Source organism: Rhinoderma darwinii, chromosome 8 (genome assembly GCF_050947455.1).
Source record: "Rhinoderma darwinii isolate aRhiDar2 chromosome 8, aRhiDar2.hap1, whole genome shotgun sequence".
Classification (NCBI taxonomy): domain Eukaryota; kingdom Metazoa; phylum Chordata; class Amphibia; order Anura; family Rhinodermatidae; genus Rhinoderma; species Rhinoderma darwinii.
This window is the reverse complement of record NC_134694.1, coordinates 26,051,214-26,067,390: the sequence shown is the minus strand read 5'-3', so window position 1 is coordinate 26,067,390 and position 16,177 is coordinate 26,051,214. Positions and strand designations below refer to the sequence as shown.

Sequence of the window (16,177 nt, the reverse complement as noted above, 5' to 3'; positions counted from 1 at the left end):
GCTACCAAACCACCTTGTAGGGTCTGCATTCAGACATGAACCAACCTTACTATGTAAATCAGAGGAGGACTACACATTCAGAGGACAGAAGCCCCTCGACTAAGAGAAAAGCTGAAGGGGAAAAGGTAACTATAACAATTGAACCTAGGTCTACACTGAGGAATGATACAAACAAAGGGAGCAGCAAAAAGCAAACTGGTCATCGCCCCCCTTCTGTAAATGAGAAGATTAGAAGTCACAAAGAGGAGTCAATTATTCCTTATAATGCACACCTCAGCTGCTGCAGAACCTCGTGTTGAAAAGTAAGCTGGAGATCCAGTCCACCATTTATAACAGTCCGGTTCGGGCCTGTGAGGTCTATACAAACATCATTTACAGACATGCCAATGGAAAGTTTCCACAGACGTGTATTATATAGCAATTCGGACACTGGTTTGGGGCACATAATCTATATATATTGTGAGACAGTGACAGGTAAAGTCATTGAGGGAAGGTACATTTCCCCTAGAATCCTGTCATATGTATCCTAGGCTCCAGGGAATGAGTAGTTCTTGCAATAGAAAGCTCTAGCTTTCCAATCTCGGCTTAAGGAAAAGCCGGAAAAAGGGCCTGGAGTTGGATTGGAGAAGAGCAGGGCGGGTTCCCCAATCCCTAGTCCATCTCTGTTTGTAGGACAAGGCTGCTGCTCAATTAGCTGCACCTATAGCCTGTGTATAAAAAGGTGCAGACACAGTGTGTGTGAGTCTCACCCCTGACTCAGACTGGAGACTACTAAGGCTGGAGTAGCCTGTATTCTATGTGAGTAAAGACCTGTGTTACTTTGTGTCCAGTGCCTGGTAGGAAGGCACTCGGTATAGTTAGATAATATCTTGTTTAGTTAGTGCTCAGACGAGCAGGATTTATTTTGTATTTTCCCTTGTTGTACAAGAGGCTGTTTCTTTGACAAGAATAAAAACACAGGCAAAGCCCTGTTATGACTTTTAATGCACGGTGTCCCTGTCTCTGGCTACAAAGAAACCGCTGTACCAACCTCTCCTGATGCTAAACCCTCACAATATATATATATATATATATATATATATATATATATATATATATATATATATACTTTGTAGTATATACATTACTGCCAATTGTTTATTTGAAACAAATCACTTAAGTTAGCACATGGAGCAGACACACTTAAAGGAAAATGTAACTCTAAGATGTAGTTGACACAGCATTTTTTAGCGCTGATTTTGATGCGGAAACAGCATCGGAATCAGCTCCAAGTAGTGCCCCCCCCCCCGTTGATTTTAACCCCTTAGTGACCAGCCTATTTTAGGCCTTAATGACCAAGCTATTTTATTCGTTTTTCTATAGTCGCATTCAAAGAGCTATAACGTTTTTATTTTTTCGTCTACATAGCTGTATGAGGACTTGTTTTTTGCGGGATTAGTTGTGCTTTTTAATAGCACCATTTTTGGGTACATATAATTTTTATATTAACTTTTATTAACCTTTTTGGGGGTTGGATTATAAAAAAAAACTGAAATTCCGCCATTGTTCTATGCGTTTTTAAATTGACGCCGTTCACTATGCGACGTAAATAACATGTTACCTTTATTCTATGGGTCGGTACGATTACGGCGATACCACATATGTGGAGGTTTTTTTATGTTTTACGACTTTTGCACAATAAAAACACTTTTGAACTAAAATTATTTGTTTTTGCATCGTCGCTTTCCAAGAGCCGTAATTTTTTTATTTTTCCATCAATGTAGTGATTTTTTGGGCTTGTTTTCTGCGGGACAAGACGTAGTTTTGAATGGTACTGTTTTGGGGTACATGGGACTTATTGATTCATTTTTATTATGACTTTTTTGGGGGGCAATGGAAAAAAATTGCAATTTCGCCATGGTTTTTTGTGTTTTTTTTTTACGGTGTTCACTTTGCGGTTTAAATTACATATTAACTTTATTAATGGAGTCATTATGGTCGCGGCGATACCACATATGTGTACTTTTTTTTTTTTTTTTACACTTTTACTAAATAAAACCACTTTTTATGGAAAAAAATGGATTTATTTTTTTACTGTACTTTTTATTAATAATCTTTATTTCACTTTGATGACTTATTTTATTAGTCCCACTAGGGGACTTTACTGTGCGATGTTCCGATCGCTGCTATAATGCTCTGGTATACTTCGTATACCAGAGCATTATTGCCTGTCAGTGTAAATCTGACAGGCAATCTGTTAGGACGTGCCTCCGGCGCGTCCTAACAGGCATATGTCCAGGGCAGACCTGGGGGCTTTTATCAGTCCCCCGGCTGCCATGACACCCCATCGGAGACCCGCGATTGCATTCGCGGGCCGCCGATGGGTGACAGAGGGAGCGCACTCCCTCTGTAAACAAAGTTAAATGCCGCGGTCGCTATTGACGGCGGCATTTAACGGGTTAAACGGCCGCGATCGAAGTAAACTTCGATCGCGGGCGTTGGAGCTCAGCTGTCATCAGACAGCAGAGCCCCGGCTCCTGCCTGCACGGGAGACCCGTGCAGGACTTAGACTAGGCTGACGTGAAAAGGCGTCAGCCTAGCCTAAAGCCCATTAGTGAATCACGTAAAAAGGCGTATTAGTGGTCACTAAGGGGTTAATGGGAGGTAGAGGCTTTTTTCCTGCGCGATCTTTGGCTGCGCGCGGAAAAAGAAAGCGGCATGCTCTTTCTTCGAGCGGCTTCTGCCTTGGAACTCCCATTGAAATCAATGGGAGATAGAAAAAACTTGCAGCGCTCCTTTTGACCATCTTTTGCATTAGATTCAATAGCTAAAATAAAAAAAAGCTGGCGATTCAAAATCTGCCTGACAAGAAAAAAACGCTGTGTGAATTCAACCTAAGATTATATATATATATATATATATATATATATATATATATATATATATATATATATATATATATATAGTGAAGGAAATAAGTATTTGATCCCTTGCTGATTTTGTAAGTTTGACCACTGTCAAAGACATGAACAGTCTAGAATTTTTAGGCTAGGTTAATTTTACCAGTGAGAGATAGATTATATAAAAAAAACACCAGAAAATCACATAGTCAAAATTATATATATTTATTTGCATTGTGCACAGAGAAATAAGTATTTGATCCCCTACCAACCATTAAGAGTTCAGCCTCCTCCAGACCAGTTACACGCTCCAAATCAACTTGGTGCCTGCATTAAAGACAGCTGTCTTACATGGTCACCTGTATAAAAGACTCCTGTCCACAGACTCAATTAATCAGTCTGACTCTAACCTCTACAAGATGGGCAAGACCAAAGAGCTTTCTAAGGATGTCAGGGACAAGATCATAGACCTGCACAAGGCTGGAATGGGCTCCAAAACCATAAGTAAGACGCTGGGTGAGAAGGAGACAACTGTTGGTGCAATAGTAAGAAAATTGAAGACATACAAAATGACTGTCAATCGACATCGATCTGGGGCTCCATGCAAAATCTCACCTCGTGAGGAAGGTGAGAGCTCAGCCGAAAACTACACGGGGGGGGGGGGGGGGAACTTGTTAATGATCTCAAGGCAGCTGGGACCAGTCACCAAGAAAACCATTGGTAACACATTATGCCGTAATGGATTGAAATCCTGCAGTGCCCGCAAGGTCCCCCTGCTCAAGAAGGCACATGTACAGGCCCGTCTGAAGTTTGCAAATGAACATCTGGATGATTCTGAGAGTGATTGGGAGAAGGTGCTGTGGTCAGATGAGACTAAAATTGAGCTCTTTGGCATTAACTCAACTCGCCGTGTTTGGAGGAAGAGAAATGCTGCCTATGACCCAAAGAACACCGTCCCCACTGTCAAGCATGGAGGTGGAAACATTATGTTTTGGGGGTGTTTCTCTGCTAAGGGCACAGGACTACTTCACCGCATCAATGGGAGAATGGATGGAGCCATGTACCGTCAAATCCTGAGTGACAACCTCCTTCCCTCCACCAGGACATTAAAAATGGCTCGTAGCTGGGTCTTCCAGCACGACAATGACCCGAAACATACAGCCAAGGCAACAAAGGAGTGGCTCAAAAAGAAGCACATTAAGGTCATGGAGTGGCTTAGCCAGTCTCCAGACCTTAATCCCATCGAAAACTTATGGAGGGAGCTGAAGATCAGAGTTGCCAAGCGACAGCCTCGAAATCTTAATGATTTACAGATGATCTGCAAAGAGGAGTGGGCCAAAGTTCCATCTAACATGTGTGCAAACCTCATCATCAACTACAAAAAACGTCTGACTGCTGTGCTTGCCAACAAGGGTTTTGCCACCAAGTATTAAGTCTTCTTTGCCAAAGGGATCGAATACTTATTTCTCTGTGCACAATGCAAATAAATATATATAATTTTGACAATGTGATTTTCTTGTTTTTTGTAAATATAATCTATCTCACTGGTAAAATTAACCTAGCCTAAAAATTCTAGACTGTTCATGTCTTTGACAGTGGGCAAACTTACAAAATCAGCACGGGATCAAATACTTATTTCCTTCACACTATATATATATATATATATATATATATATATATATATATATATAAAAATAAAATGCGTCAGGCTAGCTACTTGTCTATAAATACATTAGTGTGTCAAGACCTAACATGATCCTGAAAATGTTTACAAGGACTCCAAGTGCGGTTTGTTTCAATGTTGCAGAATACATCAGTATTTGTTTATAATGTTCATCCTTTTTTGCATGTTAAAAGCTTTCCATCATGTCCGGAATTTAAGAATGAGTCGGATCCAAATAAAGAAGGATAATAGACACACACTGCCGACATTTTACCATCTTTAAGTGCAATACACAATTCTGAAAAGTGTCATTAAAATAAGCTGAGCGCAGGCCGACTCGGAGGAATTACATGGACAAAAGAAGCAAAGCTGTAAAGAGAAACACACCATCTGCGAGGGAGACTATCATTTATTTCAAGTTGAGAGATTGCAGTGGGTTACTAAATCCCACAGGGAAGATCATTCTACCTGAGCTATGAATAATAGGCTACTGGCAGAGGTGGATAGTGCTTAGCCTGCAGGAAGCAGTACGTGAGGATGTCTCTAAGTACACTAAAACAAGACGCGCATCTGCTGTGTCAGCAATGTCCCTCTCACTTAGGCACAGAGATCTGGGACTTGCAACCAGAAATCAAATAAAAAAATTATTAAAATGTATTATTAAAAAAAATAAAAAATCATCTGCCTGGAAAAGCAACTGTGCGGCAATTAAGATTAAGCATTCATTAACCCTTTCAAATCGAGGAAAGACCAATTAAAAGCATAAGAAAATGTTTGAGTCAAAGACTAGATATGTAAGACGTTGGAGGGCACTCTAATATACTTGTTTGTGCTCATTCCGATGTACGATTTTCACTTCCGAGTATAGAACAGACAGCACCCGGACTGAACAATGACCTATTATAGTTAATGGGCCAATTCAGATGACCCGTTTATTTTTTTTCATGGACCATTCGTCCATGATGAAAAAAAAAAAGAAGCATGCTCAATCTTTGCCCTGCAGGAATAGCCCATAGAAGTCAATGGGTTTGTGTGAAAAACAAAATGAACAAAGAAGTAGGGCAAAAAGTATTTGCATGCACATCCAGCCAGTAGCACAATTTAATTAAAACCAGAAGACTAAAAACATTGTATACAAAAATACAAACCGCAATCCATAATAAGTTCCACCGTAGGGTGTACATAAGCCCCCAAACAATATATGACCTGCCGGACTAAGGGTAATGTATACAGCAAATGCAGATACTACACAACATACGTAAAGCCAATACATCAATGTAAGATCCACTAACAAATAGCACATACCCAACCAATAATGCACCTAAACCGATTCCAGACCGCATTATGGGTTGGGTATGGGCTATACATTAACCTTAGTCAGGCAGGTCATATTTTGCTTGGTGGTTATACACACACACAGACCTTACGGTTGATCTTATTATGGATTGTGGTTTGTATTTTTGAATACAAATGTTTTTGTCTTCTGGTTAGAATAAAATGGTGTAATTATCTTTATATTGATATGCATGCTCATCTTTTTTGCCCTTCCTTTTTTATTAATTTTGGGTACAGCATGAAATAGGGCAAAGGCTTTGCACTTGCTGTATGCCCACCTACTCTCGTTGTTTCTTGTGTGAAAAACAGACACCACACTGATGCCACCCGTTCCGTTTTTTACGGATTGTTGCCTGGAGACACTTGACAAGTGAAACTAGGAAGTAGAGCTAGAGCATTGTTGTCCTGAATGGAAGACATGGTCATAAGCCAAAACCACGCCCGAGTAAAGTCTCACAATGCGATCTATGCTGTAAGAAATAGAAAATGGTGTTTCTGTGTTCACGTGACCATCCCCGGGGTGTATTCATTGGGTTGGAACAGTTGAGGACTTTCTTCTGTTTTTTTTTCATGGATGTGAAAAACGTCTGGCATTCTAATAACAAGGACATAAATAACGGATAAACGGAAGGCAATCGCAGAAAACACTCATGCAAAATAGTCAGTTTTTCACAGACTGAACTCGGACAAGTTTTAACAACGCTTGTCTAAATAAGCCCTAAGATGAGTGGTGGGGTCAGAGTGGAGACTCCCGAATGTTAAAATGAAGAGGCCAACACAAAGAATCTACAGGTTCAGCTTATGGGACTCACTTCGAAATTGGTACAGAGTAATGGCCCCTTCATTTTCGTGATGGACAAGGATTTCAGCTTATAGAGACATATTCTGAGATGACTCAACGGACAAGGCAGAAGATGTATAAAGTACCTGTAAGAATATAATATAAATCACCCAAACCCTTTATAGTACATGAAGATATGTGAATGACTGAACTGGATAAGACAAAAAATAACCGCATAACTTGCAGCAAAATTGATCAAGATGGAAAATATTTATGGTTTTAGTTAAAAATCACTATGTGGGTGGTAAAGACCTTTACTGAGCGCATCCTTCTTTGAAATCAATCTTTACATCATTCAAAAGGTTGTCATAACCTGGAAGTCATTACAACTCTAAATCACACAATTGTGTGAAATAAGGCAGTTATATGGGCAGCTCAAAGTGGTGACAGTGGAATTGGAAATGACAACTCTTTATGTGTATGACCAGATTCACTCTTCAGAAAAATCAGGTAATGATCCCGCCGATCAGCTGTTTTGATCGCACGAGCGCTGCTTCCTCTTCATTTCTTCTTGCTCACTGTGAATGTTCGACACATATTTAGTGGCGATTCACAGGTATTGCAGCCTCTTCTCCCATTGTACAAGCGCTGCGGCCCCTTCAAAATAGCTGATCGGCGGGGGTCCCGGGAGTCGGACCCCGACCCATCAGCTATTGATGGCCTATCCAGAGGATAGGCAATCAATTTTTATTGGCTGGAAAACCTCTTTCAGCTTTACAACCTGTAGATTCCATTAGAATACTAAGCAATCAGAACACCTATGATTGGTCTTTACAAAGCAGTATTGTGAATGAGTACCATTCAGTATCCTGAATGTCAGGAGGTTATACTATTATATTTAAAATAGTAAAAAAAACACATACATTACTTAACACACATACCCCATCCATAACATATTAACACTACCTGCCTAATATAGTGTAGGTCCCCCTCCTGCCGCCAAAACAGCTCTCACCCATCAAGGCATGGACTCCACTCTGGCACCATGACAATAGCAGCAGATCCTTTAAGCCCTGTAAGTTGTGATGTGAGGCATTCATGGATCAGACTTTCTTTTCCAGCACATCCCACAGATGCTCAATCCAATTGAGATCTGGAGAATTTGAAGATCAAGTCAACACCTTGAAAAAATTTTCATGTTCCTCAAACCATTCCTGAACAATTTCTGCAGTGTGGGAGGACGTAGTATAATAACTAACAGAGGACACTGCCATTAGGGAACACTTTTGCCATGAAGGGCTGTAATTAGTCTGCAACAATGTTTAGGTAGGCGATACGTGTCAAAGTAACATCAACAGGAATGCCAGCAGCCAAGTTTCCCAGAACAAAATTGCCCCGAGCATCACGGCGCCTCCGCCGACTTGCAGTCTTCCCATTGTTAATCCTGTTGCCATTTCTTCACGATGTAAGCAACGCACTCGTCCGTCCACGTGATGTAAGAGAGAACATAATTCATCAGACCAGACCATATTCTTCCATTGCTCCATGGTCCAATTCATATGATCATGTGCCCATTTGTAGGTGATTTCGGCATTGGCAAGCGGTCAGCATGGGCACTCTAACTGGTCCGCGGTTACAGAACCCCAAATGCAGCAATATATGATGCATTGTCTGTTCTGACACCTTTCTATCATAGCCACCAGGAACTTTTTTTTCAGCAGGATTAGACCAGATGGGTTAGTTTTCCCTCTTCCCACACATCAATAAGCCTTCCTTGGACCACTTTTGGTAGGTACTAACCACTGCATACCGAGAACACCCCAAAAGACCACGTTGTCTAGACATCACAATTTGGCCCTTGTCAAAGTCGCTCCGATCCTTACACGCGTCCATTTTTCCTGCTTCTAACACATCAACTTCAAGGACTGACTGTTCACTTACTGCCCAATATATCCCACCCCTGGTCAGGCGCCATTGTCAAGAGATATCAATGTTATTTACGGCACCGGTCAATGGTTTTAATGTTATGGCTGAACGGTGTATATGTGCACACACCATTAAAACCGTGTTCAGAATATCAGAAAAGCTTTGATGATAGATCTATTTCTGACATGTCTTAGTGAGACAAGAGATATAGGTCCTCATTTTCCACTACATAAGGACAGTTAAGTGTCTATTTCATGTCATGTCACTTGACCTGAAAAGAAATGAAGGGATTGATTATGAAGTCCTTGGGTTCCCTAACAATTTATCCAAAGTGGCATTTGGAACATGTGGCTCTCATCCAAAAATGTTGGTAGTCCTTCTTGAGAATCTGACATTGATATCAGTGTAGCAAGATCTTGCTTTCCGACATGTAAAAACATGTCTTGGTGTGGATACATGTAAGCAACTTTCTATATATTAAAAGCAGCCTGTCACACGTAGAGCTCATAAGTGGTACATTTCCAAAGCGGTAAGCATAAGTGACTTCACATTTCCTTACAGATTTGTTGCATCCTTCAAGAGCTGAAGAAGTGTTAAATACCAACGTAATAAAATTACCATGGGGGGGGGGGGGGGGGGGATGTGTATGTTGTGGGGGAGGGGTCTTATAACTGCTACTATAATTGCAATCGGTTTTTATTAAACATTAAAAACTGCTTGTGTATTGCAGGAGCGTTAAAGTAAACCCTCACCTTCGTGGAGACACGTGGTTGCTTATTAGGGTCAGTTCACACACAGATATTTGCAGCTTTTTTTGCCACTTGTTTATGCTTTTTTTGAGCGGTTTTTCCTTTGCCTGTTGAAGAGGTTCTTCAACAGGCTTTGGCCTTTTTTTCCATCTCCCATTGTGTTTTTGAGGCGGAAAACGCCTCGAGAAGGACCAGGATGCTTTTTTTTTTTTTTTTTTTTATTACCGCAAGCGGACAGAAACCGCTCAGGAAAATACACGCCTCCGACTGCCATTAAAAACAATGGGAGGAAATGTGGGCCGTTTTTTTGGCACGGATGCCGACGTGGTTCCCGCGTCAAAATCAGAAACAAAAAACTTAATGTGAACAGGGCCTTAAAGTCCACAGAAGCTACTGCACTAGAGTGCGTCGTATGAGTGTGCATGTTGATCTCCATGGATCAGCAGTCCAAATGGACATATTTCATGCCTGGCCTCTCCTGACCTCCGATTCGAAGGCTATGTTCACACGGGAAAAATGCAGCGAAAAACGCGAGTGGCTTAAAAAACGTCTGAAAATCAGGAGCTGTTTTCCCTTGAAAACAGCTCCATATTTTCAGACGTTTTTAGTCTAGCGTGTGAACATACCTAAGAGTTCATTGGCATTTGTATTCACAGTACTAACACCGTGCATGCTGACCAGGCAGCTCTGCAAAGTCTGTTGCTAAGAAGCAACCATTGTATCAACTCCATAAGGAACTAGACTTCTTTAAATGAACATACACAGTGTGTAAGTGCCAGTTATATACATAACATTCTATACCACGGCACAATACTGGGTATTCTAGTGGTCATAGAACACAACCCTATGGGACGATAGAGGATGTAGCGATCATGTAACTAGTATGTAACATAATGGTCAATTGTCTGATACAAGGTTTGCTTTATACCTCTTTACAAAAAATGCGTAACTACAAAAATAAACATGTGAGAAACATAAAATGGATGCAAAGCAAAAGTAAAATTGTACTTTAACATATACATAACACTATGCAAATTATTCAAATCATATTTGGCTCATGCATGAACTGAAGACAATGGTCTTCCTCATCTAATTTGTATGTTCACTCAGTTCGCAAGATGTAATGGCTTAATAAGCAATTGAATTCTGTGCATAACCGGCACTTATCGAATTACTTCTTCATATAGTATATAGTATTCGCAGCATTTTTTTTTAATACCAATGTGAGCATATTATCACATTTACCATTCTACATAATCACCTGCCACTATTGAGATCACTTGGATTCCTTTTTGTAGATCATAATACAACTCATAAAACTAAGACAGTGGTATTTATCTTTTTCCGACCACGTAAGTGGTCAAAGTCTTGTGGAAACTGTATCTTTAACCCCTTGAGTACCCAGCTCATTTTGGCCTTGAGGACCAGACCCATTTTTTCAAATCTGACATGTATCACTTTATGTGGTAATAACTCCGGAATGCTTTTACCTATCCAATTGATTCTGAGATTGTTTTCTCGTGACATATTGTACTTTAGTTTAGTGCAAAAATTTGGTCGATAAATTCATTGCTTATTTATGAAAAACACCAACTTTTAGCGAAAATATGAAGAAATTATGATTTTTCCAATTTTAAATGTATCTGCTTGTAAAACAGATGGTAATACCACACAAAATAGTTACCAATTAACATCTCCCATATGTCTACTTTATGTTTGCATCATTTTTTGAACATCCTTTTATTTTTATAGGACGTTACAAGGCTTAGAACTTTAGCAGCAATTTCTCATATTTTTAAGAAAATTTCAAAAAGCGATTTTTTTCAGGGACGAGTTCAGTTCTGAAGTGGTTTTGAGTGCCCTATATATTAGAAACCCCCATAAAACACCCCATTTTGAAAACTGCACCCCTCAAAGTATCCAAAACAGCATTCAGAAAGTGTTTAAACTCTTTAGGCGTTTTACAGGAATTGAAGGAAAGTAGAGCTGAAATTTTCAAATTTCATTTTTTTTTACAAAATTCATATGTAATACATTTTCTTCTGTACCACAGAAGGTTTTACCTGAGAAACGCAACTCAATATTTATTGCCCAGATTCTGCAGTTTTTAGAAATATCCCACATGTGGCCCTAGTGTGATAATGGACTGAAACACAGGCCTCAGAAGTAAAGGAGCACCTCTTGGATTTTGGGGCCTCCTTTTTTCAGAATATATTTTAGGCACCATGTCAGGTTTGAAGAGGTCTTGTGGTGCCAAAACAGTGGAAACCCCCCAAAAGTGACCCCCATTTTTTAAACTACACTCCTCAGGGAATTTATCTAGGGGTATAGTTAGCATTTTGACCCCACAGGAATTTTGCTATATTTTCTGGAATTAGTCTGTGAAAATGAAAATCTACTTTTTTTCTGGAAAAACGTAAAAATTTCTAATTTTTGCAAGAAATAAAGGAGAGAAAGCACCCCAACATTTGTAAAGCAATTTCTCGCGATTACGGAAATACCCCATATGTGGTAATAAACTGCTGTTTGGACCCACAGCAGGGCTCAGAAGGGAAGGAGCGCCATTTGGATTTTGGAGCTCTGATTTTACTGGAATAGTTTTCAGTGCCGTGTCACGTTTGCAACGCCCTGGAGGGACCTAAACAGTGGAATCCCCCCAAAAGTGACCCCATTTTGGAAACTATACCCCTCAAGGAATTTTTCTAGTGGTATAGTTATCATTTTGACCCCACAGGTTTTTTGCTGAATTTATTGGAATTAGTCTGTGAAGATGAAAAGAGACTTTTTTTTGGAAAAAACACAGAATTTTCTAATTTTTATAAGGAATAAAGGAGAAAAAGCACCTCAACATTTGTAAAGCAATTTCTCCTGATTACGGAAATACCCCATTATGTGGTAATAAACTGCTGTTTGGACCCACGGCAGGGCTCAGAAGGGACGGAGCACCATTTGGATTTTGCAGCTCAGATTTTGCTGAATTGGTTTCTGGGGGCCATGTCGCATTTGCAGAGTCCCTGAAGTACCAGTACAGTAGAAATTCCCCAGATGTGATCCCAATTTGGAGACTATACCCCTGAAAGAATTAAATTAGAGGTGTAGTGAGCATTTTGAGCCCTCAGGTGTTTTATAGATTTTATTAGAATTGGTCCGTGAAAATGAAAACATTTTTTTTTTCCAATAACCTGTAGCTTTAGCTCAGAATTTTTCATTTCCACAAGGAATACAGGAGAAAAGACACCCCAAAATGTGTTACACAATTTCTCCTGATTACGGAAATACCCCATATGTGGTTGTAAACGGCTATTTGGACATACGGCAAGGGTCTAAACGGAAAAAGTGCAATTTCGTTTTTGGAGTGGAGATTTTACAAAATTTGTTTTTGACGCCATGTTGCATTGCGCTGAGGTACCAGTACAGTGAAAACTCCCGAGAAGTGACCCCATTTAGGAAACTACACCCCTCAAGGAATTCATCTAGAAGTGTAGTGAGCATTTTGACCCCCAAAGGTTTTGCAGAAATTAGTGCACAGTGGATGTTGCCGATTGAAAATTGACATTTTCCACAGATATGCTATTTCAGTGCCTAATGCGTTGGGCCCAGCTTGTACCACTGGAGACATACGCCCCATAAATTGTTAAGCGGTTCTCCAGAGTACGGTAATACCCCATATGTGGTCATAAACCGCTGTTTGGGCACACTGCCAGGCCCAGAAGGAGCGCCATTTGGCTATTGGAGCGCAGATTTTGCTTGGTAGTAGTTTTGTTTAGTGTTTTACTGGTGTTTCAGTTTATAATGTGGGGGCACATGTAATCTGTGCGGAGTACATACATTTTTTGCGTGACACACTGTCGTTTTTATTGGTACCATGTTTGGCTACGCGCGACTTTTTGATCACTTTTTATTCCATTTTTTTTAAACGTGACCAAAAAAGGAAATTCTGTCATTGTTTTTTATGGTATTTTTTTAACGGTGTTCACCGTGCGGGATAAATAATATGATATTTTTTTAGGTCAGGCCGATACGAACGCGGCGATACCTATTATGTCTAGTTTTTGTCTTTTGTTTTCATTTTTTTTCTAATTATAAAGGGCTTGATCAGGGAAACAAGGCGATTATTGTTTTTATTACGTAAAACTTGTATTTATTTATTTATCTAAAACTTTTTTTTTTACTTTTTTTTCACTTTTTATTTTACACATACTAGGGGACTGGAAGATCTGATCTTCTGATCCCCTGCACAATACACTGCACTACTTCTGTATGTACTGATGTAGTGCAGTGTATTGTAACTGTCACTTTACAACTGACAGTTGAGCCTATTACGTCCTGCCTTGGGCAGGACCTAATAGGCTCCCGTACCTGGCAACCAGGAAGCCGTTGCTAGGCTTCCTGGTTGCCATTGCAACCATCAGAACCCCGCGATTTTTCGCGGGGGGGGGGGGCAATGGGGTGCAGAGGGAGCCCCCTCCCTCTGTATCAATCACTTAAATGCCGCTGTCGCTATTGACAGCAGCATTTAAGGGGTTAAACTACAGCGATCGGAGAGGACAGTGATCGCTGTAGTTGCAGTGGGATGTCGACTGTATATTACAGCCGACATCCGATGAAGATGGAGCGAGCACAGCTCCTATGCCCGCTTCATCCTCAGGGCGTTACTATACGCCCATTTTCGGGAAGGGGTTAATATAAAAAGGGTTGTTTTTTTTTTACACAGCTTTCTCTGATCTCCCCACGTATCTCATAGAAGTGAGGAGATCAGAGAAAGTGACAGGAGCTTTCTCCTGCAGGCGACGTCACAGACGGCTGTGATTGGTCAGTCTTCAGAGACTGACCAATCACAGCAATCGCCGGCATTGGGGACTGCTAATTGGTCCCCAGGCCGGTAGCAGAGACGGTTAGCTGTCAATGACAGCTGCCGCCGCTGTTCTGTCACTATGTGATTTCACATAGTGACAGTTTATTCCTGCGCCGTAATAGTACGTCGAAGGTACGCTGGAATAAGCGGCCAGCGACGTACTATTACGTCGAAGGTACGCAAGGGGTTAAGAAACGCAGCCTTTTACGACATGTATAGTTTCAATGTTATTTGAGTACTTTTGCCACGCACTTGGGCTGCCACCTATCCTTTTATGCTCCACCGGTTAGAGGATTTTTCTTTAAAACATACCTAACTTGGGATCATCCAACCTTACATCAGGCCTTTCAGGTTTGAGCTACCGCTCCACGATTATTCTACTCTAACTGTACACCCCTATGTCTCTGTAGAGTCTTTCCGGAGCTATTACAGCTCTCCTTTGACATCTACTCAAATAGAAATGGGGTTTGATATATTTTCCACCTATAATCTGACTCTGACATCAAGCCTTTCCCGGAACTACAGGAGAGGTTTACCCTTTCCTCCTCCAAAATATTTGCAGACTTAAGAGTCAAACATTCATTTCAACGGATTCTCACTCCCTAGTTTTGGGCTTTCGCGTCTTAATAGACATTTAATCTCCACTTTCTAGAACCTTCTTTCCCGAAAATTCAGGGAATCTACACTCTCCCCACTTAAGACGGGGTGGGATAGAGATGAGGGTCCATTGACGGAGGATGAATGGGTTAGAGCCCTTTCCTCCCCTAAACTATTGTCCTCCAATCATAAGTGACCATTTAAATGAAATGTATCATCGCCTTATTTATTTTTGAATCAAATTAAAACTTTATAATGAGACACTCAGTATGTAGATGACCAATTGACTTCTATAGAAGAGTGTTGTGGGCATGCTCGATGGCATTTACAGATGTCACTCTGCAGGGGGAGGAGGTGTTCTGACCTCATGACTTATTGTCAGTAGTGTGATCCTGTCATCTGCCTCTAGTTTTATAACAAAAGTGTTACGTTTCAATTAGATGGGATACCTGTGCAAAACGTATTCACTGTATATTGGTTTGACACCAACTACTGTCCCTTTTTGTTTTTTACATGGGAATCTTGCTACTCAATGGGTATGTGGTACAAGAGCTGTCCTTTACTTACATGGCATTTTCTTCCTTTTCCTCTGGTTTGGTTTCCAGGTCATCCTCCACTGTTGTAGGTTTACTGTCCTCATCCATCCAATCTGAGACCTGTTTTAGGGCACTTTCCACTGTAGACACCATGTTCTGGACAGCTTCCAACTCTTCTGGAGATGGGTATATTGTAGAGTGTTTTGCCATGACATGGCGATCATCATTAGCAAATGATCGAATGGATCTCTGAAATAATGCAAGGGGGTTGAGATTAAAAATAATAAATCACGGATAATATTGTATAAAAACACATTATTATAGTGACGAGGAGCAACATTTGAGATTTATCTTCTTTGCCGTGTGCCATAGCACAACAAATCATCTTTTTAGTTTGTTCCAGGAACAAGTATTAGATGAAGGTTACATCGGTAGCCAAGTCTTCCAAGACACAGCCCAACTTAAGAACTAAAAGTGCAAACAACAACAGAAGACAGCGTAACTCCATAAATGGCAGAACGAAAAGCGATCCAAAGTTTGAGATCATTTGAAGGGATTGATCCGATGCAATATTCAGTAATAAATCAAGTAGAAAATAGAGGAGCGCTCCCTCACTATATAGGAGATGTCATGTATTCACAGATCGGAAAACTGAGAAATGCAGAGATCTCCTTGACACCAACAACGGAGCCATCTTCCAGTCTATATCTGCTCAAAAACAAAAAGACGCCTACAGAATATATATATTAGGGAACAATATCTTAAATTATGAGCAGTACTCATTTTAAGTGCCACCAAGAAGAAGTATTTTGTACCTGCATCCACCCAAAAAACCTTGAGTGAAGCAATGTGAGAA

General features: G+C 40.5%; 1 protein-coding gene across 5 annotated transcripts in view; it reads right to left on the bottom strand.

Moving 5' to 3' along the window:
• Nucleotides 1-16,177, bottom strand: part of STRBP (spermatid perinuclear RNA binding protein) — a 145,686-nt gene that overhangs the window by 69,962 nt on the left and 59,547 nt on the right. For all 5 annotated transcript variants that reach the window (XM_075835520.1, XM_075835517.1, XM_075835521.1 and 2 more), the window contains one exon: nucleotides 15,353-15,570. In XM_075835520.1, coding sequence (XP_075691635.1) covers nucleotides 15,353-15,570 — 218 coding nt within the window. The remainder of the gene's footprint in view (nucleotides 1-15,352; nucleotides 15,571-16,177) is intronic.